Source organism: Engraulis encrasicolus, chromosome 6 (assembly GCF_034702125.1).
Source record: "Engraulis encrasicolus isolate BLACKSEA-1 chromosome 6, IST_EnEncr_1.0, whole genome shotgun sequence".
Taxonomy (NCBI): Eukaryota; Metazoa; Chordata; class Actinopteri; order Clupeiformes; family Engraulidae; genus Engraulis; species Engraulis encrasicolus.
Window position 1 is genome coordinate 52,872,386 of NC_085862.1, and position 25,294 is coordinate 52,897,679.

General features: G+C 43.5%; 1 protein-coding gene across 3 annotated transcripts in view; it reads left to right on the plus strand.

Moving 5' to 3' along the window:
* Positions 1-24,175, plus strand: part of LOC134451452 (G-protein-signaling modulator 2-like) — a 35,301-nt gene extending 11,126 nt beyond the window's left edge. For 2 of the 3 annotated variants that reach the window (XM_063201934.1, XM_063201932.1), the window contains exons 2-14: positions 7,092-7,313; positions 8,397-8,532; positions 8,697-8,836; positions 8,956-9,079; positions 9,785-9,900; positions 10,517-10,672; positions 13,318-13,426; positions 15,257-15,395; positions 16,822-16,895; positions 17,295-17,468; positions 17,847-17,964; positions 22,296-22,483; positions 22,920-24,175. In XM_063201934.1, coding sequence (XP_063058004.1) covers positions 7,093-7,313; positions 8,397-8,532; positions 8,697-8,836; positions 8,956-9,079; positions 9,785-9,900; positions 10,517-10,672; positions 13,318-13,426; positions 15,257-15,395; positions 16,822-16,895; positions 17,295-17,468; positions 17,847-17,964; positions 22,296-22,483; positions 22,920-23,081 — 1,857 coding nt within the window. In that variant the 5' untranslated portion in view covers position 7,092 and the 3' untranslated portion in view covers positions 23,082-24,175. Of the gene's footprint in view, positions 1-772; positions 1,494-7,091; positions 7,314-8,396; positions 8,533-8,696; positions 8,837-8,955; positions 9,080-9,784; positions 9,901-10,516; positions 10,673-13,317; positions 13,427-15,256; positions 15,396-16,821; positions 16,896-17,294; positions 17,469-17,846; positions 17,965-22,295; positions 22,484-22,919 lie in introns of those variants that run through there. The other variant, XM_063201931.1, reaches the window with a different exon arrangement.
* Positions 24,176-25,294: the final 1,119 nt, after the last annotated feature.

Genomic DNA, 25,294 nt, shown 5'->3' on the forward strand with positions numbered 1-25,294 from the left:
TTCTATCCTGATTATTTCCTGTCTCCTCTCACACTGTACTGCCATAATAAAAGGCCCCAAAACCTCCAAAATACTTTAAAAAAATGATCCACAAAGCCAAACCTGCTGGGACACAATGGTGTTTGTGGGTCCATTGTTGACATCTTTAACGACATATGAGCAAGCATCTGCTGTGTTGCTCTGTCATGACCTGTGCTGACTCTCTTATTGTGAAACCAGATTGTGGCACGAGACGAACAGCGACCTCAAGGTGGAGGGGTCACGCCGGATTTGTGTGTTCACCCAAGCCTAGGTCCTTCCAATAATAAGTGGTTGTAGTAAAGCGTATTAAGTCATTGCCTTACATACACAAGTGTTGTGAGGAACCTGCAACTCATTCTGAGCAAGAACGTGTTTGCCAATGTCTTGCATCATTTCGAAGGAATGTGCACAGCCGAGTACTGAGAGATTGATGGAAAGAGGCTGTTTTTTTTCTCACCGCTTTACTTTGTTGTGTCTCAACAGCAGTGAACTTCATGTACAGCAAATACAATTGTTCAGCTGTATAGAGAGAAAAGCGGCAGTGGCTGCAACAGCGCTGATGTGGGGAGGGGAGTTGATTCTAGCAACTGATGTGTTGATGGGTGGTGGTGGGGAAGGGTTGGTTGGGTGCCAGCAGCTTAACCCTACTTAATGGCCTCTGGCCACTTATCACGGCGAAACCTAACATTACCCGCCCCGGATCCACCGCTCGAGATTTGGGAGGATTAGGGGGGCCCCCATGGGAGTGGAAAGAAGATGGAAGGGGAAACCTGCCCTCCCCTTCTCAGACACGCACAAAGTACGGACACGGAACGTTACGATGCCAGGCTGGGCTGTCTGTCTGGAGCAGGGAGGCTGAGAAAAGGCAGACGCATCTTCAAGACCTTTCAAGACTTGAGATGTTTTTTTAAATTGGTATTGAGCAAGTAGTGCCACTTGGAGCTGCACACTAAGTGGCTTAGCCAAGTTATACGCATGTTCAGGTTTTTTTTCTGAGAACTTTTCAAGAAGTGTTCCCTGAACATCAAATTGAAATCAGCATATGATTAAGACTTCAACCATGGGCCTGAGGATCTTCAGCTAGACTTGAGTTCAGTATGTTTTTCAAGACTTTTCAGGACTTTCTGTTGTCATTGGACACTTCTCAGTACATCAAACGAAGAAGACCCTAGGATCTGACTTGGACCTTGAATTACTCTGTTTAGGACCTTTTAAAGGAATTTGTGTCGTCAATGTGCACTTTGCTGTGCAACAAAAGATAAACTGAAGTTAAAGAACCGGACAAAGAAGAAGCCTGGCACCATGGACCTGAAGGCCTTCTGGAAGAAATGTTCTCAGCCCAAATCAGGCAGCTCTCCGCGGGAGACTTCCAATCTGCTCTGTGGTGCTCGTCGACACCAGCTAAAAGAAAAGCTGGACTCGTCCGTCCTGGGCAAGTGCTTTAGGTGCTGGGACAAGAAGAACAATGGCGGGTAGGAGCATGGTGTACTACGATGTACAGTAGTAGTACATAGAATGCGTGTATTGGCACCAGCCAATTAATAATAAAATCTGACAGTGGTCGGTAGGAATACTGTTGTACATGCCAGGGAATAAATGGCCAAGGATGCATTTGTGAATTAATATAGTGTATTTGATTTCCTTGTGGATCCTCGGGTAGATAACTAATGCTGCAGAGGCTGTGGTCATCGGTAGGAGGATAATGTGCAACTAGAGGGCAAGACTGGACATTTACACCAGGTAGCCATGAGAAAAATGCCAATATGAAAACAGTTGTGGTAAGAAGCATAAGCAGGAATACTGTGCAAAGCGTGGGAATTGGTTAAAATATGGTTGTGCGTCTGGGTAGAAAAGCAAGTACTTTAAGTTAGGTGCTGGCACAAGCAGAGTGAAGGGCAAGAGGGTAGAATACCAGTACAAGACAAGGATGGATATTGGCACCACAGATCCACCAGCCAAGTAGCCTAATGGGAAAAAAAGGAAGCTGGAGTTTGAACAGACTTCTAGAACACTATATTTAGCAATGACCGGAGCACACCTAATGAGTGGATAGTAATGCAGTGCAGGCAGGCACAGTAAGGGACAGAGGAGGAGGCACAGCATATTTATTTCCGTCATTCGTCTGCACCACAAGAAAAAAACACTTAACTAGAAGCACTCCGAGAGTGCAGACCTCCGCCAACGAAGCTGCTTGATGGAACATTTGATGTTACACCCTATTTTCATTTTAAGTCTTTCTGCTTTATTTTTTGTGTTGAGTTTGGAAACTGGAATGTTTTGCCCTGTCCTGCAGTTCAATTTGTGGTCACTAGGGGCATCTAGATTTATAGGCCAGCAATGATGAAGAGTCTTTAAAAAGGTCCTGGTTCTGGTTAGTGATCCAGATCACCAGCAGAATGTAATCATTTGTTCCTTGGGTTATTACTAACAACTTCACAATGTTTCGTCCAAATCCATTGATTCGTTTGAGTTATCCTGCTGACAGACAAACAGACAGACAAACAAACAGACCGAAAACATAACCTCCTTGGCGGAGGTAACAATAGGAGTGTTCCAGTCATCCACGTGCTTAGTCTGCAAGTATTAGCCTAGTTTCATTATCTGATCCTGTGGTTCTGTAAAGAAGGCGCATAGAGGCAAGAGCCCTTCTGGCATGACCATTGGTAGATTTCATGCATAGCCTCTTACTGCAGATGGGGCTATGCAGTCTTTGCTGACAACACTCATCTATATCATAACAACATTGCAATGACAATGCAGAGTCTTAAGTAACCGATTAAGACTTGGTCATTACCATTTTGGTGACAACAAGGCTACAACAGAGGCTCTGTGTTAAGGGGCTAAAAATTATTAAGAGTTGAGTGACTGCTGAATTAGGGCTGCACGATTATGGAAAAAAATCATAATCACGATTATTTTGGTCAAAATCGTAATCACGATTATTAATCACGGTTATTGATTTTTTTGCAGGTTTTTTTGAAAATTATATCAAGATGAAATATAACCAAGAATTAATTGTATACGGGATGAGCACAATAAAATGAATTGCAATAATTATGTAAAGGCAATAGCATGAAACAGATTTCTGGCCAGAAACACCAGCCTGTCAGTATGTTCTGGCTTCAAGGACGCTCTCAAAGGTAGGTAGCTATTGCCACGATTCAATCATGATTGAAATCACGACTTCGATTACACAATTTTATCACGATTTTCGATTATTTTCGATTAATTGTGCAGCCCTATGCTGAATTGTTGTCAGGTATTTGTCAGTGTCTGGTCAACTACAAGTATTGTCCTTTCGCATAGTTACTTCCCACTCCTCCTGTAGGCGTGTAGTACATAATATCTCGCTGCGGGCCAGGGTCACAGGACTGAGGGCAGTCACCCCTCCTCCTCTCCTTGCTTTTTTTTTCTAAAAAAATGCAGCGGTGGTCAAGGTCCGAGTGACTACGTAGACTGAGTTGGCGGTGCAAGTAAACAAACTGCCTGACTAAAGTATCTGTCGTTCTTGGTCCCTCTCTGCCTCTGTCATGCACATTTCGTACTCTGAGTCAGCAGGATTTCCCACAGCTTTAAAGTTAAGGTGACCACGTTGACAAATGACAGCAAACACCTACCACCTACCACCTTGACTAGCTCCCTAGAAAAGATAAAGTTTTGTGTGGTGAATGTAATATCTAATGAAATGTAATATATTGCAGATTTCTTCACCTGCAAGTGTATACCTTTTTAAGGGTTTTCATATCATATGATGCTAGAGTCTTTCCAAATGATGATGAGTCACACCTCTCTTATACTGGCCAACCCTCCCACCACCCACAACAAGAATTCTGTTAACACATCATGACTCCCAACATACACATCAGACTCTTGACACAAGGCAAGGCAAGGCAGCGGTTCAATGACACTGAAAACGTCTTGAAATCCAATGTAGTGGCTTAATTACAGTAACAGTAACAGAACCTGAGACTTGAGTTGTGCAATGCTACAAATCTGAGTAGTCTGGTGCAGGCTGTCCTGTCCTGTCCTGTTTGACTGGCGGGCTGGAGGTCAGCGGGGCGGAGAGCTGAACTGAAGGGGACAGTAAGGGAAACTCGGCCTGGACTAGAGAGCAGAGCTCTCCTGAGGCTGAGGAACAAACAGGCTGGTTGGCGGAGCGGAAAGTCTTTGGTAAACAAACATACGCTTTTAGCCACTGGAAGGGAGGGGAGGACGGACAGGGCTGCTGTGGCCGGCAAATAGGAGTGTTGCTGTGTATGAGTGTGTAGTGAGAGGGAGCATGGATGGTGTCATGTTGGTAACAGATAGATAATAAGAAAGGGGAAGGGATGTCTTGTTGATTTGTCATGTACGTCTTTGTTGATTTATGTTTGCTTGTTTTGCCCAATGTCTGGATTTTATTTTGATCTGGGTTATTTCTGAAGGAAATGGACACCCCCTCCCCCTATAAAACGGTATGTGACTTTTAAAAGGGTACAGCTTCTGATTTTTCATCCAGGGTGTTTAAGGAACATCCAATAATATTTTCACAATATTTTGAGATGCAAGTGCATGGAGATGGGTGTGGAATGACGCCTTGTCCATATTGACGGACTTGAAGGTACTGTACCTAAATCGTGATTGTCAACTGTCTGATTATCACTGACTTCACCACTTCATCGGCTGCGAGTTTAGAAACACTGTTCCGTCACTAGGATTGACTTGACCAGGCAATAAGGTTGCTCCTCCACTAGGGTGCATCAAATGCCCCCTATGAAAAAATATTGCCTTGGCCCTATACTCATGAACGGCGTGACGTTTTCCATGTGCGTTACGCCCATTTGTGGGGGAAAACAACCCATGCAAGTCAATTGGTGATGTTGGGGTTTAATAAACGAAAGATACGGACTTGTAGACTAGCGTTGTTCACGCACAACTTGCAGAAAACGTGTTGTGTTGCCGGCTGTTCAAATAATAGAGCCAAACAGCCGTGGCTGAAGCATGGACTGTGTTCATTTAGACCAGCCGATGTAGCATGAAAGTTGATGAAACATTTGGTTTGTTTTCACATAACGCACATTTACGAGCAAAGTACCCGGGTGGCCGCTCATGCCTATTGTAAAAATGTTCTACACCCAGTAAAAACACACTGTGTGAAATATTTTGAAATTTGGATGAAGTCTACCGGGGCCACCAGCCCCATGAAAATAGAAAATAATGGTGATAGTCAAAATCTTGGAATAGAAATGGACATTTCGGTGCATAAAGCTACCCAATAAAAACATATTGCCTCAGCTGTGTGATAAAAATGTTCTATGCACAGTAAAATCACTCTGTGTAAAATATGTTGAAATTTAGATGAATTCTACTGGGTCCACCAGACCCATGAAAATACAAAATAATGGTGATAGTGATGGACAACCTGGATTCCAAAACTGAAGTCCAGTGCCACATATTCCAAATGACCTACCTAGTTTTACCTTTCCGAGTATACATAGGCCTTCTGTGCACCCCAAAATTGACGGGGTGTCACGGAAATTCCCATTGGATTTGGCCGTGGATAAATTGTGAGGTGTGTCCAGACACCTGTAAGATCACATGGTAAAAAAATCTATTGGTAAAAAATTAGTTCACAGATTTCCCAAAATATCCATATCTTTCCTCAACTAGTAGGGCAATTGGACAGGTAAAGCCAGGTAATTTGAAATCTGTGGCACTGGATTGTAGCTTTTGAATTCAGGTTTCCCATTGTCTTAAAACAGAGGTGGACAAACCCTGTGACACATTTGCCCCAGCCAATATACATTTGCCCCAGCCAATATAATGAACCAGCTGATCCTAATTACCAATTAAGCCATGTTGATGAGGTAATTAGTGAAAATCACCTGTATTGGGAGCACAAACAGAAGGAATATCTAAGCAGGGTGTGTATTCAGTCGATCCACTTACAGACTTCAGTATCGGGACAGACTGATGGTCAAACTACTATATTCAGGCAAAATTGCTGTTTTGCAACACAATATCAATTCCTTGCTCCCTTGGGCCACTGCTAGTATCAAGCAAGAGATTGCAAAGCTGTTTGACTGTTATGTTTGTGTGTTTCACCTGTGGGCTAAAGCTGTGAATGCTCCTTGGAATGACCAGGCTACAAGGCAGTCAATACAACTGTATCGAAGAGTGCCATTACTTCTTTATCCCATTGCCTGTGGTTGTATTTCACTTTACTCCATCAGATGAGTATCATAACTTACCTGAGAGGCCCTTGGCAATGAACTCTGGACCTGGTGATACCCATGACATACCTAGAAGTCACTTAAGTACAGGTTTTGGGAAGCCACTCTTTCCAACATCACATACAGTTGTATTGACCGTACTCTATTGACCTACTCATTCTACTCATTCTAAGGAGCATTCACAGATTTAGTACAGATGTTCCAACAGGAATTGTAGGCCCACAGGTGAAACACACAAATATAACAGTCATACAACTTTGCAATCTCTTGCTTGATACTAGCAGTGGGTCAGCTGGTTCATTATATTGGCTATATTTGGAATATGTGGCACTGGACTTCAGTTTTGGATTCCAGGTTGTCCATCACTATCACCATTATTTTGTATTTCAATGGGCCTGGTGGACCCAGTAGAATTCATCTGAATTTCAACATATTTTACACAAAGTGATTTTACTGTGCATAGAACATTTTTTTATCACACAGCTGAGGCAATATGTTTTTATTGGGTAGCTTTATGCACCGAAATGCCAATTTCTATTCCAAGATTTCGACTATCACCATTATTTTCTATTTTCATGGGGCTGGTGACCCTGGTAGACTTCATACAAATTTCATAATATTTTACACAGTGTTTTTACTGGGTGTAGAACATTTTTACCATAGGGCCAAGGCAATATTTTTTCATAGGGGGCGTTTGATGCACCCTATCTCCCACCTTACATTTTATCCCCTTCACTCCAATAAATGTAACTGTTTTTTTTACTTTATAACTTTAGTTTCTTTCTCTCTCTCTCTCTCTCTCTCTCTCTCTCTCTCTCTCTCTTTCTCTCTCTCTCTCTCTCTCTCTCTCTCCTCCAGGATGGAGGCGTCATGTCTGGAGCTGGCTCTGGAGGGGGAGCGGTTGTGTAAAGTAGGGGACTATGGGGCGGGCGTCTCCTTCTTTGAGTCGGCCATCCAGGTTGGCACGGAGGACCTGCAGATCCTCAGCGCCATCTACAGCCAGCTGGGCAACGCCTACTTTCACCTGCACGATTACGCCAAGGCTCTGGAGTACCACAAACACGACCTCACACTCACGAGGTACACACCGGCATCATTACATTACACTACACTACGAATACTTCCACCGACACAACCTCACATTCCACAGGTACACACTATTACATTAGGCCTGCTTTACGCTGCATGACATAACATTACACTGCACTACATTACTTTACGCTGCGCTACTTTACATTACACGACATGACATGCCACTCACCCTCACCCGGTATACCATTATTACATAACATTATTTTTACATTACATTACACTGCACTGCATGACACTTATCTTCTGGTTACACATATGCAGATCTTTTTAAAGGCGTTCCCTCCTCCCATTTACCTGTAAACACGACATGTGGTTAAAAATAAAAACTCTGTTGTGACTGCTCCGATTTGGCCCCCTACATTTTCAAAATGCGTATTCTAAAACTCTGTTTACGTGGTGTAAACGAGAGATGAAAACCAATGCATTTTTTCAAAAAAGCTCCACACAGTACATGTATGCTTCTTAGCTGATGCAAGGCCCTCTAGAATCAACACCATGACCTGCCGCATACCAGCCGGACACCAACGAGGCGGAGAGGACGGCTACCAAGACAGCTTAAGTGTCTGGTAAATGCGTTGTCAATAATGCAGTGTGAAAATACTGATCCAACACCATTGGGTCCACTGGGCACAACTTTGGGAGGATTCTTGTGACAGGTAGCAAGTCACCAGGTCACATCTCAGCCAGGTAGCTGTTCCTCATGTTTGATTGGCCGAGGTATGAAATGTTTGAAGGGGCAAGCAACAGAATGGAAACTACTCTGCCATTGTAAAGCCCGGACTACGTACTTCATTCATACAGAAAGTCTGGCTTTGTTGTTTAACCAAGGAATCATGAATCGATACTTCTGCTTCAAATGAACTGCCTGACTGCATGAACACACACACTGTTCCCACTGCCTCCTCTGAAAAAGCCCCTGTTTCAGCAGTGCATAGTCTACAGTAGTGTTTCTCAATAGGGGCGGTACACTCCTTTGTTGTTTGTTGGATCTGCTTTTTGTGAGTAGAACTCTAATGTTTGACCTCTGCACTTTTTCCAATGACGTCTGTCCATCTAACTTCCCCTCTAAAGGACCATCGGGGATGAGTTGGGGGAAGCCAAGGCCAGCGGTAACCTTGGCAACACACTGAAGATTCTGGGCCGGTTTGACGAGGCAGCCGTGTGTTGCCAGAGGCACCTTGATATCTCCAACGCACTCAACGACAAGGCGAGTTTCACGCGGAGACAAGCATTCCATTTACGCCAGCTGCTATTTTCTGTATTCTGTATTTCTTTATCTATTTCTATTTTCTATTTTCACATAGACCTCTTCCATCCATCTTATATTCTTCTATTGTGTGCTCATGCGCTTGCGTATATGTGTGTCTGCAGGTGGGGCAAGCCAGAGCGCTGTATAACTATGGTAATGTGTACCATGCCAAAGGGAAGAGCATATGCTGGACAGGGATGGACCCGGTGGAGTTTCCGGAAGAGGCGCGGATAGCACTCAACAAAGCCATCGAATACTACGAGTCAGTGCTCACTCTGTGTCTCACAACACTCTTACCATCAATACACATATCACATTGGATGTTGCTTATTGGCAAGAGTTCAATCTAAGAGTGTATGTGTATGTGTTTGTTTTTTACAGTGCGAATCTGACCATAGTAAAAGAGCTAGGCGACCGGGCGGCCCAGGGTCGAACGTATGGTAACCTAGGCAACACACACTACCTGCTGGGAAACTTCCAGAACGCTGTATTGGCACATGAACAGGTAAGGGACAGAACACTGAACTCATGAGCAGGTGTGTGGGCCTACTCTATTTAACCCTGCACTAATGTACTTAAAAAACCCACTAACCCTACAGTACTTGGCATATGCACTTACTGTTCGGCATATATCCTGTGCACTTTACATCTGCTAGTGTCATATGCTATGATTCTTTCCTTGATTGTAAGTCATGTCTGCCAAATGTAATGTAACAGGTAGGGGACACAACACTGTACTGGCCCTTCAATAGGTAGAGGGCTGAAGAAATGCTGTTGGGTCCTTGGCATTGAGAAGTTTCTGCCCTGCCTGACCCAAAGTTTCATAATCCCTGCTATAGTGTAATGTGTCTACTCTCTATTATGTTTTACTGTATTGTACTATGATAGCTGGATTGGCCTTAAGGCATACAGGGCATTTGCCTGGTGGACTGTCGATGATTTTGGCCTGTTCTCTTCCCTTCAATGTTGTGGCTCGTAATACTGTAGATGACTAAAAATATTGCATCTGGCTTCATTGCCTCTCAATGCCTGGCGGCCTGGTCTTGGCCGAAAATGCTCGGTCTGATTTGTTGCCCCAGTCCAGCTCTGTCTACTACTATAACTGTAATTTAAACCTACTCCACGCACACTGCACTCCCTCATTAAGACATGTGATCTCAACGTCTGTCTGTCTGTCTGTTTTGCCTCTCTGTCTGTCTGTTCTCTCCAGCGTCTCCTGATCGCTAAGGAGTTTGGCGACAGAGCCGCGGAGAGGAGGGCTTACTGTAACCTTGGCAACGCCCATATTTTCCTGGGGCAGTTTGAGCTGGCTGCTGAGCATTACAAGTATGTGCAAACATTAGCACTTGGTGTAAACAAAGATACTTTACATTCTACTACTATTGCATCTTGAACTCTCTCTCTGGTGCAAATGTGTGGAACGTATGTGTATTTTTGCATCGTGTGTTGCTTTAAATTGTGGCTGTTTTGATCCAAATAGGTATGGGTGGAGTGAAGAAGTGTTAACTGTGTGCACATCCCAAAATAACAGTTGTTATTGGTGCTGGATATAATGGAACACATGAAAGAAAACTGAAAAAAAATGAATCCTAAAGGCTCCCTGGCTATGATTTAGCATTGATAGCATGTTGATTTGAGCAGTTTTGACCTAATAGTTAGGGCAGCGGTCTTGGGCTCAGAGGGTTAAGCTTACAGGTTCGAACCCCACCCTAACCTCTCCCTACATCTCCATCACCATCCATGGAGCCCCACATTGCTCCAGGGACTGTAACCAAACCCTGTAAATAACTGTTAAGACGCTTTGTATAAAAATGTCAGCTAAGTATAATAATGTAATGTATACAGTGATGGTCTATATGATTCAAATAGAAGCAGTTTGTTCCTCTGTGTGTATTCGTGTGTTAAACTTTGTTTATTGATGTAATTTTTCCTCCTCTCTCAGACGCACGCTGCAGTTGTCGCGCTCTCTTCGTGACCGAGCGGTGGAGGCCCAGGCCTGCTACAGTCTGGGGAACACCTACACGCTCCTGCAGGACTACGGCCGCGCCATAGACTACCACCTCAAGCACATGCGCATCGCACAGGACCTCAACGACAGGTGAGGACCAACATGCACCATTATACACTCTCATACACCGCTTATGTAACACAACAGAAGCGTAGTGGGCCATGGACTACCACCTCAAACACATGCACATCACACAGGATCTCACAGACAGATAAAGACCAACACACACCAGACACATATACCACATACATTATAAATAGCTTCTGAAACCATGCACCATTATACACTCTCATAAACCGCTTCTGTAACACAACAGAAGCATAGTGGGCCATAGACTACCACCTCAAACACATGCTTATCACACAGGATCTCACAGACAGATAAAGACCAACACACACCAGACAACACATACACTATAAATAGCTTACATCAGAACCGTAGTGGGTCATAGACCAGGGATTCTTAATCATAGGGTCGCGGCCCAAAGTTGGCGCTCACAACCTCCAGGGCCGCAGTCAACTTTCAGTTTCTCACCATTGGGCCGCTTGGGCTGTGTGACCGCTTAGCAAATAGACTACTAGTGTGCGTCTTTTCCCTCAAACGCAACTCTGTCCTTACGCAATGACCACACCCCGCATTTTTGTTGGGGGGAGATTCATTAAGAAGAAGACGGTAACTGCAGCCTGTGATGGTAACATTGCAGTGGGCTATTTGAAAAAAATGGAAATCACCAACCGGTTATGGTTCCCAGCTGATTTGGCGACGTCTTCTGTGTCCTAATATCCTCACGTTTTAGTAGCCTAGTTAGAAATAGGTGTTCAACGGTCATGCTACTCAAAATGATTCTTTATTCTTCAATATTATCTTTATCCCTTATACTTGTCCAAGTGTCCCCAACATGACATGACCAACAAACTGGAACGTTTTTCGCCCGGCTCTGGAATTTCTGATGTTCCCGCGCTGCGTTTCCACTTGTATAGAAAAGCGTCTTGAATTTACGAACAGCAGATTCATTACAAAGCGCAAGTCAAGAGCTGTCACGCAAACTTGGAGCTGTCAGAGGGGCATTCAAATGTGTGAATGATTCTGACTTGCTAAACTGCGAATTTATTTGATGAGTGATATTAAATAATATTAAAATTAGCATTAATTAATGTAGGGCTATTCCTGTGGAAAAAATACTTCAGTAATAACCTATTTATTTGTAATTTATGTTATACTGTATATAATATAATATATACATTTATAATTTATAAAGCCTTTATCATATTATCATAAATAATACAATATAATATAATGTAATATGATGTAATATAATATAGCCTAATATAGGCCTAATGTAATATAACATGGGTAATATGGGCCCCGGGACACTGGGCACTGGAAAAAATGGGCCTCGACGTCAAAAAGGTTAAGAATCCCTGCCATAGACTACCACGTCAAGCACATGTGCATCACTCACATCACCACACCGACCATTCAGGATGAAGTAGAAGGATGCAGTTCATCATGCTTTAGTGAAACCATAGTAGTGGGCCATAGACTATAACCTCAAACCCATGCACGTCGCTCCGGACCTCAACGACATGTAAGCATCAACACACACCATAGTGTATATCAGTGGTTCCCAACCTTTTTCTTAGGGGACCCATGTTTTTACTATTTTAAGCTTTGGTGACCCAACCACGCGAGCGCCCGCACAAGACGGAGTCACAAGATGCCCTCCGTTTCCTGCGATAACTTATTTTAGTTATTTTATTCCTCAATTCGTCTTTGGTCAAATATAGAATAAATGTTTAATGTAGCACTTACAATTTGTTGCGTCTATGCATTTATTAGTTAAATGCTTTGTCTTTTATTCAACATGGGCTATATATATTTAAAACGAAACCCCTTAAAATCAAGAGGGCTCCGCGACCCCCTGTGGATCTTTGGCGACCCATAAGGGGGGTCCCGACCCATAGGTTGGGAACCACTGGTGTATATGACCTGAAATGTTAACATATCCCCTTCCAAATACACACAACACGGACTACCTTAAATAGCTTAGGAATACAACAGAACAGTCATGGGCCACAGACTACCACCACAAACACATGAACATCACACAGGACCTTAACGAACGACTGGTCATATTGCAGTGCATTACATGACATGACCTGACATGAGACTTCTCCATTAACACGTGTGCTAATAGCTCTACAAGCTGGTGCTAGTTTGATCTAACTAACTAAATTGTGGCAGTCTTGGAAATGTTGTGTTTCACATGTTTTCCTACAGCTGCTGACGTGGCTTAGTTGGGATCTAATTTCAAGGGGATTCCACTTCAGAGGGCAGTAGATGCATATCTTGAGATGAGTTGTAGAAATCAGAGGAAGGGAAATGTGCCTCCCTCTCAAGAGATCATGCATACTAAATACACATACTCACACACTCATGCATTTACTACATTTTTATCTTCACATGTCTGTCACTCACCTGGGTTGTAAAAAAAATACTTCCCTGTTTTCTGTCGGTGTTTGCTGTAGGGTAGCGGCCCTACATGTCTGTGTGTCACTCATATGGGGTGCGTTTCTCGAAAGTGTACTTGTTGGCTAACTGGCAACTTAGGTAGTTGCATTGGAAACAACAAAGTAGCTAACATAGTTAGCAACTATGGTTTCGAGAAACACGCCCCTGGGTTGTATAAAAGTATGGCCTTACTGTTTTTGTTTTCTTGCCCCTGTTTGCTGTAGGGTAGGGGAGGGCCGAGCGTGCTGGAGTCTGGGGAATGCGTACACCGCGCTGGGAAACCATGAGCAGGCCATGCAGTTCGCACAGAGCCATCTAGAGATCTCCAGAGAGGTGTGTGCTCGTCTGTGTCAGATTCACATAGACACTGACACTGACACTGACACTGAGTCTAATGTGTTGTGTTGGTGAAGTGGCTCCCCCTGCTGCTTCTCTATAGACACACCACTCGTTTGAGTTCATGCTTTATTGGTGGCTGATTTTTTTTCCAGTATAAATGTGATGTCTGTAATGTGTATACACCAACCGTATCGGGATGGTATATGTAGTGTATTGAGGTTCTCTGTCCTCCATGTTGGCATATACAAACCCCAACTCCGATGAAGTTGGGACGTTCGGTAAACAGTGAATAAAATCAAAATGCTATCATTTTCAAAACATTCAATCTATTCATTAGATGGAGAATAGTGAAAAGACAACATATTAAGTGTTAAAACCGAGAAAAAATATTGTTTTGGGGGACATATGTACACATTTCTAATTTGATAAATCCAACACGTCTCAAAAGAGTTGGGACGGGGATCAGTGAAATTTAGTAAACATGAAAATAAGAAAAAACAACAAAGAAGAATAATTCAAAATGAATAGTACTGACGGACAATATAGGTGTCCAGGTATAAGATCATCACAGAGAGGCTGAGTCACTCAGAATTAAAGATGCAAAGGGAATAATTACCATAGTTATTACATACATTTTTGAATTCCCTTTGATTTACCACGATTGAGTGCATATAAGACATATTTTTGTTAATAAAATCATTGTATAGGTTTATGACATCATGAAATATATATTGGCTGTAGTCTCACTCTAGCACTCCAGGAATGAGCGCTATTGAAAATTGACCATATTAAGAATGCTTAATGCATGAAAGTGATACAGGGGTGTAACATTCTGCTAAGCACCTGAGCTCACTTGAAATAGACCCAGAAGACATGGGAAACTGTCCTTTGCTTACAGAAGTCAGCAGAAGTTGTAGAAGTCAATTCTTTTTGACAATAATAGAGCATTGCACATCCTGTGCTACAGTGAAAATGGACCATCCAACTTGTGTTAGTGCTAGCTTCAAAAGTCAGCCTCCATGATGGCATGCGGGTGCAGTAGTGCATTGGTTAAGATGTTCTCACTCATCTGTAGAGTTAAATACAGTACTGAATGGTATAAATGGGTTTAAACAGCACGAAAAGCCACTCATGCATTATATTTTGAAGGGAGATCTTCGATTACTGCCACATAGTAAGGTCAAATTGCATTCTCTACTATGTTTTAACAGTTTGGCTCCATCATATGGACCAGCAGGTGATAAAATGGTGGGTTTTTGGTCAAGACCTGTCACACTGTAAGCACTACAGAAAGGAAAACATTGCAAAACATGACAAGGAATACACCCACCATTTAAGCTAGTGAAATCATGTCCAAGATAGGAATTAACACTGTTTTTTATATAAGTCATCTCATCGGTTAATGTATTTAACTGTTAAGTGTTGTCTTTTGTTTTGTTTTTAGTCTTCCTCGACATTTGCTGCCATTTATTGTCCCCGTCCCAACTCTTTTGAGACGTGTTGGATTTATCAAATTAGAAATGAGTACATATGTCCCCCAAAACAATATTTTTTCTCGGTTTTAACACTTAATATGTTGCCTTTTCACTATTCTCCATCTAATGAATAGATTGAATGTTTTGAAAATGATAGCATTTTGATTTTATTCACTGTTTACCAAACGTCCCAACTTCATCGGAGTTGGGGTTTGTAGATTGAGGATGGTATATGATGTGTATATTAGAGGATATGTCATTCTGATGTTCCCTGTCTTCTTCGTTGGTGTGTATATCAGGGAGTGTGTATTGTATATTGATGTTCCCTGTCTTCTTCTTTGGTGTGTAGATCGGGGATGGTAGTGGAGAGCTGACTGCCAGGATGAACATCTCGGACCTCCAGCTGGTTCTGGGCCTGAATGGCGGCGCCGGTGGCCAACTGCCCCCAGAGCTCTATGGGCAGTACCAGGACAGCCTGCATCATGATGGTGAGTCGACATGTACCTCACACTACACTACACTACTTTAACGCTATGGCCACTGCCAGGACAGCTCGCATGGTGAGTACACACACACATTACATTACACTCTCATTATAGTAAACTACATTATAGTAAATTACATTACTTTACACCACTACTCTACTTGACCTTATTATATCACGCTCTATTACTACACTATTATACTATTGTGTATTACTCTACTACACCACGTAACCTCTCTGGCCACTACCAGAGTAGTAGTAGTAAATACAGGACATCATATTACACTTCACTATAGTCCATTTCACTATATAGTCTATTACACTATATTACATTACACTACTGCACCACACGGTGCCCGCATGATGAGTACATACTGAGCACCACATGACTCTACATCAGTGGTTCCCAACCTATGGGTCGGGACCCAACCTATGGTTCACCAAAGATACACGGGGGGTCGCGAAGCCTTCTTGATTTTAAGGGGTTTCATTTTAATACCATACATAGCCCATTTTGAATAAATGACAAATGCATAGAAGCAACAAAATTTAAGTGCTACATTAAACATTTATTCTGTTTTTGAACAAAGACGAATTGAGGAATAAAATGATAACTAAAATGAGTTTTCGAAGGAAACAGCGTATCACGTGACTCCCTCTCATATGGGAGCTGGGTCACCAAAGCTTACAATGGTAAAAATATGGGTCCCTGAGGAAAAAGGTTGGGAACCACTGCTCTACATTATAGTACAGTGGTTCTCAACCTTTTTTGAACAAACGCCCCCTTGGCCTCATCACAAGCCTCCCAACGGCCCCTTGACCTCATCATAAGCCCGACAACACCCTCCTTAGTATTAAAAACGTGAATGGACTAATGTCCCCAAATGGCAACTAATCACCGCCCTCTTTTAGCTGTATCCTTCTCAACGCCCCTCTAGAGCTCCCCAACGCCCCCGCTGAGAAACACTATTCTTGTATATTACACTACTACACCACTACGTTTGTCATGCGGTCATGCGTTTGGCGGCAGGAGGCGATTTGAACAACTCTGAGCGCCAGTTTGTAGTTGAACTTCGGCAAATATTGTGCTGATGAGCTATGATGTGGCCAATTGGAATGTCGGAATGCTTGCATTCTGCTTTTAAAGGTCTTCTCTTTTATCGTGTGCAGCACTCTTGCTATGAAAACAATCCAGCAATTTGTTTGTAGCTTTTGTCTCTTCTGGTGTGATCCGGTTACCCACTAAATAAAAAAAACAATCAAGAATCGTGGTGGAGAGTGCAGCTTTTCTTCAGTAAATCCCCTGATCCAGTTGTTCGCACCGGAATTAAAACAATTTGGGGTTAAGTGCACTTTTCAAAATGGCTCTTATTGTCTGTACGTCAGTGTCTTGAAATCCTAATTGAATGTGGATGTAAATGATTACACAGGAACGCGGCCGAGAACGGGAAGGAGGCCGAGCATGGAGAACATGGAGCTGGTAAAACTCAGCCCGGAGAGCACTGTATGTGATGCAACAATGACTCGTCATTACTAATACACATACATGCAAACAGACACACACGCACGCCTGTAGCTGCATGCAATTTGCATGCATGTGTGGATGATGGGACAAACACACACACACACACACACACACACACACACACACACACACACACACACACACACACACACACACACACCCTGTTGGTGTGTGCACATAAACAAACACACACACACACACACACACACAATCAAGACACCACATGTATGACATTTCTTAAATTACCTCAGAAAATCACATTCTACAGGTATCCCCCCCATCATCCACACGTTTATAAACCTAACAATTTAAAGAATACCCCATGTGTCATCAGGGTTAAGATTGACTCCTTGTCCTTCATGAATCCCCTCCCCACAGGAGCCGAGAGCGGAAGGCAGTGCGGGCACCACCCCCAGTAAGCCCACCATGGCCAAGACCGCCTCGGGCCTCTTCTTCCTCCGACGCATAAAGGGCCGCAAGCCCAAACGGAACGGCTCCGGCACTAAGGTCTTCCAAGACGGCACCTCGCCAAACAATGCAGATGACTCCAAGGTAGTAATGGTCATACAAACAGTAATAATGACGATAATAACACCACCAACGTGTGTGTGTGTGTGTGTGTGCGTGCGTGTGACTTGGTGTGTGTTTGGCGCCCCCTGCAGACTACACACACACACACACACACACACACACACACACACACACACACACACACACACACACACACACACACACACACACACACACACACACACACACACACACACACACACACACACACACACACACACACCGCACGTGGACATACACAAACATAAGGTCATTTGCAGCAAAGCACTTAAAAAAATACTTCATATAAACTAAAAAATAGAGAATATATGGACTTCACAAATAGAACCATAACTTAGTTAAACTTGTATCTTTTTGCAGAACGGAGCAGACACTCTTGGAGACGAGGGATTCTTCGACCTGCTGAGTCGTTTCCAAGGAAACCGTATGGATGACCAAAGGTGCTCCGTAAAGGAAAACACTTTCCCCACGCCCACCTGTGAGTTAGCTCCTCCCCCTCCTCTAGTCTCCTACATCCTTGGCAAAGAATGGCTAACTTAGGTGCTGGTTATACAAGTTTGCAGATATTTTTCAATGCAGATTTTTTTTGTCTGCTTACATGTAAATGTGGCTAAAAATAAAAACTACTATTTAGCTTGCGTTTAGAGTTTTGAAATGCACATTTTAAAACCACTTTTACGTGTAAACGAGAGGCCAAAAACAGTGCGTTTTCAAAAATGTCCACATACGTGTAAACAGTACACATTCTTAAACTGTGGAGGTTTTACTTCTTGTGGTCTTTCAGGGATGCATGTTGAAATGCAGGGCCAGTGGAACTCAGGCGCCTTCTGCGATTTCAGGCTTTCCAGTAAATGTAAAGTGAAAGGGAAAGCCCATTGGGAAAGTCCAACTCCCATTGTCATTGTGACACAGCACTCCACAGCACACAAGTGAACACTGCACACTGCACACAACTAAATTGCATTTATGCCTCACCTGTGCAAGGGGGCAGCCCTCAGTGGCGCCCCATGGGGAGCAGTGCGGTGGGACGGTACCATACTCAGGGTACCTCAGTCATGGAGGAGGATGGGGGAGAGCACTGGTTGATTACTCCCCCCACCAACCTGGCGGGTCGGGAGTCGAACCGGCAACCTCTGGGATGCAAGTTTGACGCCCTAACCGCTCACCCATGACTGCCACAAATACACATGTAGTGTCCATTGGTGAAAGAGCTCAGGCATGGTGCTTGAGATCAATAGTGCCAACAGAGATTGTAAGATTCTAGCCCTTCCTGTACTCTCTCTGGTAGTAAACTGTACATTTAGTCAGTTCTTAGCACTGTAGCTACTAGTTGCTGGTCTTGCTGTGATTTCAGGTCATGGTGGTCTACTCTACACTGATAATATTGTATGGGCATAGCTTGGTACTTTAGGAATCTCATCCCTGAGTTAATCAGAGGGGTCTACTGAGAGGAACCCAGCATGTTCTCCACAAAAATGCACAATAGTCTTAACATCCTCAATGTTATTAGGGTGTCAGTTACAGGCTACAACAATCAAATTGTATTCCAAATTGGAGATAGCTAGAGTGCAGTCAAAGTTCAGGATTAGACTCTCTTTAGTTCAATACTTTGTGATATATATGATATGGTCATTCCCATCCCTTTGCCAAGGTTAATGTTGTGTGTTATATGTGCCTCGTGACCTGTGCCTAGCTCCTCTAATATTGTGTATCCTGGCCTGTGACCACTCCTTCACCTTTTGTCTGTGTTCCCTTGTGCTCCTCTGTCCATGTTTGTCCTCTTTTTGTTTTTGTGCTTATTTTGGCATTCATATTGGAAACAGGCCAATACTGTTTGAAGAAAGGTAATTTTAGAATAAGTGTGTGTATTAGGATAAGTCTGCACTGCCCTACAGCTTAATGGTTACTACCTCCTTAATATATATGGTAAGAATGATGATGGTAATTCAATTTGTGATCAATGGTGTATGATTGTAATAGGATTTATAAATGCAGAATGTATAGGAATAGGATCCAGGTATCCATGACAGACATGATGTCACCAGGGCTCTAAGTTAACACACGCCAACACGCCAAACACGGGTGAAAATTCATTTTGGCTAGTAGAAAAAAATACCTACCCGCCAATTTGGCTAGTAGCGCCAGAGTACAGTAACTTATGAACGGTAAACCGCTGCTCTGACGAAAGTTATAGGGCGAGATTTCCTACATTACCCATGGACACTAGCGTCACGACGTAGCCTCCCAACGTGGGCTTTCCAGTGCATCGAGCGTCAACTCCATGCTGTTGCGCGCGCCAGGATTGAAAACATTTCAGACGACCAGCCTTCTGTCAGCTAAGCTGCGCTGACACTATTCTGTCAGGCAGCTCTCCTCCTATGCTCTCGTCGCTTTCGCTACAACCCTTTTAACGTCACTACTGCTATTATTACTATATGAACCTTGCTGTAACAGGCTGCATTTTTGAAGCAGCGAAACCCTGACCGTTTCAATAACAGGACTTACGCAGATTATGCATAGCGCTACTTCTGTTGTGTAGACTATGTTTTGTGCGAGTGATGAGAATGTGGCGGGGGTTAGAGCAAGTTTCTGTGTGTTGGTGAATGCTAGTAGTAATTGTAAATAGTGACGTTAAAAATGAGTGGTTGTGGAACGAAATAGCGACCAGGGCAGAGGAGGAGAGCCGACTGTCAGAGTAGTGTGACCGTAGCTGTCAGTTCAGTTGTCTTCTGAAATGTTCAGAGTCGTGGCGCAACTAAGTTGGAAAGCCCACGCCATCGGAAAGAAAAAAAGCAACCAACGACGAAGCTGTGGAAGTAACAAAGGAAGCGAAGATTCCCGAGATATTATTTACTTTTAATTAAACTAGGCTTCTTGTAATTTTGTTGCGCATGGTAGAGAAGAGCTCCTCCTCTCTCCTCTCATTTTCCTCTCATCTCTTCTCCTTCCTTGGGGTGTGCGTATGTGAGGTTTTGTAGTGTTTGGCTGTGTGCTTGGTTACTGTATGTTAAAGGTCTGTTATGTGAGTGGCTTGTGCGATGTGATTCAGCTGTTTTCAGAGGAATTGAACAAAAACTAATCAAATTAATTAGGCCTAAGTAATGAAAGTAAAAAATAAAGCAGAAGTTAAAAATAATGAAAAATATATAGCCTAGGCCTATAATATGCTTAATTATTATGTAGGCATATAGTAGCCTATGCAGGCCTATAGTGTATCTGTTGTAGAAACAGTTGGACAAAATGACCATTTAATTAGAAAAAAAATAACTAGCGGAATGCATAGTTTATTTTGGCGAGATTAAAAAAAAAATGGCTAGTTGAACTTCTGTTTGGCTGGTAAGAAAAAATGTCCACTAGCCAAATTGGCTGGTGGTGGGAAAAGTTAATTTAGAGCCCTGGATGTCACTCTGGAGAAGAGGGAAGCTCTCTCTCTCTCACTCTCTCTCTCTCACTCTCTCTCTCTCTCTCTCTCTCTCTCTCTCTCTCTCACTCTCACTCTCACTCTCACTCTCACTCTCACTCTCACTCTCACTCTCACTCTCTCTCTCTCTCTCTCTCTGGTCCTCATGTCTGTCCACAGAGTTGAATGTATTAAATCATTTTGGTACACAGCGGCACTCATGTACAGTTTGCAGCTGTGTAAGGCCGGGTTTCCACTGCTAGTCAGTGCCCATTATTCAAGATAAAACAGGTTGATAACAAGACCTTAATGTACACAGTTAGTTAAACTCAGTGGCAAACCCAGCCAAAAGCTGTGATACACACCCTCCGAGGGTGCTGGTTCATTGAAGGAGTCATGGAACATGGAACTAACCATTATAATAATAATGAAAACATCTTGGCTTTGTTGAAATGAGAGGTTGTGTATGACTGAAGAGACACAGCTGTAAGGCATGGTGTCTTCCTTCAAAACTACATAAAAAATACTGAACTAAATACTGAACTAGCCCAAAATATAATTTTGGAATCAATCATTTGAAGAAATCCATTCATTTTGGATTCCAAATTTAGCCAAATTCTCGAGTTGTAATCATTCTTCAAATACAATGCATTCAACAATTGAAAATATCATATTGAAAGACCATAAGGCTCATCATCAAGTCACTCTAGTACGTATTTCCAATCTATGACCCCTTTAATGTATTGCTGTGAATACCTCTCACAGACCCGCCGTCACTGTGAGGGTGTGTGAAAATGTCTGGTAGAGAAAGTAAGATGTCGTAAAAGAAAGGAAAATGACCACACACACACACACCCATCGATCATTTCCATTGAAGTTGGTATTGTTGGCTAAGGTATGGTAACATAAGATGTAACTGTAATGAATTTCATCACTGGTAAACCAGCCAGATGGGTGCGTTTCTCAACAGTGCCACTGCTAACTAAGTTAGCAACTTGGTTTCAATGCATTTTCCCATTGCCAACCTAAGTTGCTAACTGCTTAACAAAACTGCCGAGAAACACACCCTGGGGCACTCTGCCCCTCTGTAACCTCCGCTCCTTTCCTTCCCTCTCCTGTCTCCTCTCCGCTTTCCTCTCTTCCTCTCCTCTCCTCTACCTTCCCCTCTCCTGTCTCCTCTCCACTCTCCTCTCTTCACCTCTCTCCTCTCTGCCCCTCTCCTTTCTGCTCTCCTCTTCCCCCTCCTCTCTTCCTCACCTCTCCTCTACCTTCCCCTCTCCTGTCTCCTCTCCACTCTCCTCTCTTCACTTCTCCTCTCCTCTCTTCACCTCTCTCCTCTCTGCCCCTCTCCTTTCTCCTCTCCTCTTCCCCCTCCTCTCTTCTCCTCTCCTTTCCTCCCCTCTCGGCAGCTACTTCCGCGTCCGAGCAGCCTGGGCCTTTCCTGGACCTGCTGGCCAGCTCTCAGTCTCGTCGGCTGGACGACCAGCGGGCGTCTGCGGGCAGCCTGCCGGGCCTCAGCCAGGCCAAGCTGAGCCAGATCTTACCTGAGGGCGGAGAGCCAGATGACGACTTCTTTGACATGCTCGTCAAGTGCCAGGTGAGGGAGGCGACGTGAATGATGTACCACGAACACACACACACACACACACACACACACAAAAACACACACACACACACACACACACACACACACACACACACACACACACACACACACACACACACACACACACACACACACACACACACACACACACACACACACGTTGTGAGCAGAGGCTTTGATACATTTACGTTTTTCCTCCTTTTTTAAATTAGTATATTATTATTGGTCCATTCACTTAATGCTCTCTCACATTCTTGTTCACAAAGTTGAAGTTGTGTCACACAGTGGCAGCACCCTATCTTAGATGGAAAGATGGAAGATCTATATGCTGCTGCTCCACAACACAGCTATAAATCTACCTATGACACGGCTGTAAATAAATGATTTTTAAAACATTAAGACTTACTCCCCTCTCCTCTCCTCGCAGGGTTCCAGGCTGGATGACCAGAGGTGTGCAGCTCCGCCGCCAACCACCAGGGGGCCTACGGTGCCTGATGAGGATTTCCTCAACCTGGTGGTTCGGTCTCAGGGGAGCCGCATCGACGAGCAGCGCGTAGTGGTGCCTCCCACGGGGCAGAAGCCAGACTGAAGCACTCCTCCTCAGGGAGCCGGAGCCATAGGAGGAGGCCTTTGCCCCGGGGGCCCAGGGCCCTCGCATATTGTGACTTTATATGGAGGGCCCTGTCAGCGTCTTCCTCTGGTGTGCAATGATACCACCACTGCTCCTCCTCCCCCTCCTCCTCTTGCATCTGCTCCTGCTCCTCTCTCCCCAAAGTGGTCTGTGTAGCAACCCAATGTGTTATAAAGGACAATCATATTTTTGAAGGGACAATCATGCGCGACTCACATGGGGTAGCTGTGGTACCGCAAAGCATTGGTGATGTTTGAAAAGTACATCTGTGCATGTGCGACTCAGATCGGATAGGGAGGGACTTAGATTGGGTTGCTACAATCTGGCAAGGCGCAAAGGAGGTACAGTAGGGCAGTCTAAAACAAGTCCATGCCCATCCTCTGGGGGGCAGTCAACATGTTCAGTCTGTGTCAACCAATCACAGTTCCACCACGGAGTGGTCGTGACCAGCCCTACTGTGAGGACCTGAGAGCTGCCGTTCCCTCTTGACCATCTGAGGCACCACCTCTGCTGCTCCTGTCTCCCAGCTGTTGTTCTGCATACCCTGTGTCTCAGCCATTTTGGTTCCGGCATTCTGGCTGCCCTCTGGTTCTGGTATTCTGGCTGCCCATTGGCTCTGGCATTCTGGCTGCCCATTGGTTCTGGCATTCGGGCCGCCCATCGGATGAACTCCTCTTGCAGTGTTATCAAAGTGTTATGGTGATCACAGAGGATTGGCCCGCACACCAAGAACACTAAACATACTGTTGTTGACCAGCTCAGATTTTATTTTTATATGCTATGATGATGAGGTCAATTTTACTCTCTACTTTTTATTATTTGATCGTGGTTTTATTTGAATGCAGTATCTTTTGTATACCAGGTTGTATTCCTCACCTCGGACCAGCACGACGCATTCCCAAAAAGAACAATTTACAGTTTTTTTTATAACGGAGGGAATGGTGAAAAGAACAAATGTATAAGAAAAAAAATGTTTGTCTTTTGTGTTGATGATTTTTATACAATGTGTAATGCTGTTGAGGAAGGATTAAAGCCTCATTTTATGAAATGGATGCCTTATGTGTTCTTATTCCTAAGACGCCAACTGAGGACTCAGTGCCAATCTGAGTTTAAATCAGATTTTTTTTAAAAAAGCAGTGAAGTAAATAAAAAAAGAGAGGGACTTACACCTGTGCTTAGAGAAGCTGTGAAGCATCTTGCATATGTACAGTTTGTTCATGTAATTAATGAACAGTTTGTGCATGTAATTAATGATGAATAATCGTAAGTATAGTAGAGAGACTGTATTAATCCAGAAGGAAATTAACGGGTAAAGCAGGATAGAACCCTTCAACCTTCAACCAACATAACATTGACTTATCTTGTGTAGTAACTATCTAACTTATTTAGTGCCATTATAGTAGCCTGATAAACTAGACCAACCCTAGCGGCAGAATGTTTTGTTTTTGTTTTTTGGCCTGGAGGCAGCCTGATCTCTCAGAATTCTGTGGAGTGGACATGGATCTTTGCGACACAAAATCTGTGTCAGTTTCACAGATTTTGCCAAAATTCTGTGTTCCTGGACACAGAATTGTTTTCCATGATGGACACGTGGAAGTGCCTTCTATATTGCCACAACACTGTGTTAAGTCCATCATTAGAAAATAGATACCATATGCTAATCCTAAACAAAATAATGCCATAGTAATTTAAGTTCCCAATCCCTAACCTTAACCTGTCAGTAAAGACATATTTTTGGGAAGTACCTTTTCCAGCTGGTTGATAGGCTATCAAATTCATGTAATAAACGAAAGAATACTAGCTGTGACCAGACCAAAACAATCCCTAACCCTAACCTGTCAGTAAGAAATGTTTTTTGAGAGAGAGAAAAAATTGAAATAAGAAAAATCCTGATAAAACACAAGACTGTGGAGACAGAGCTGTGGGAATACACTATAGAGAAAGCACTTCCGTGTGTCCATCACAGAAAATAATTCCGTGTCCAGGAGCATGGAATTTTGGCAAAACCTGTGAAACTGACACGGATTTAGAGTCCCAAATATCTTTGTACATTCCACAGAATTCTGAGAGATCATGTTGCTGGAGGGTTGGGCTATATAATTTAGTCCCCCTTTTGATCCCATAGGGCTAGCCTTGCACTGTAGATAGCACACACACACACACACACACAC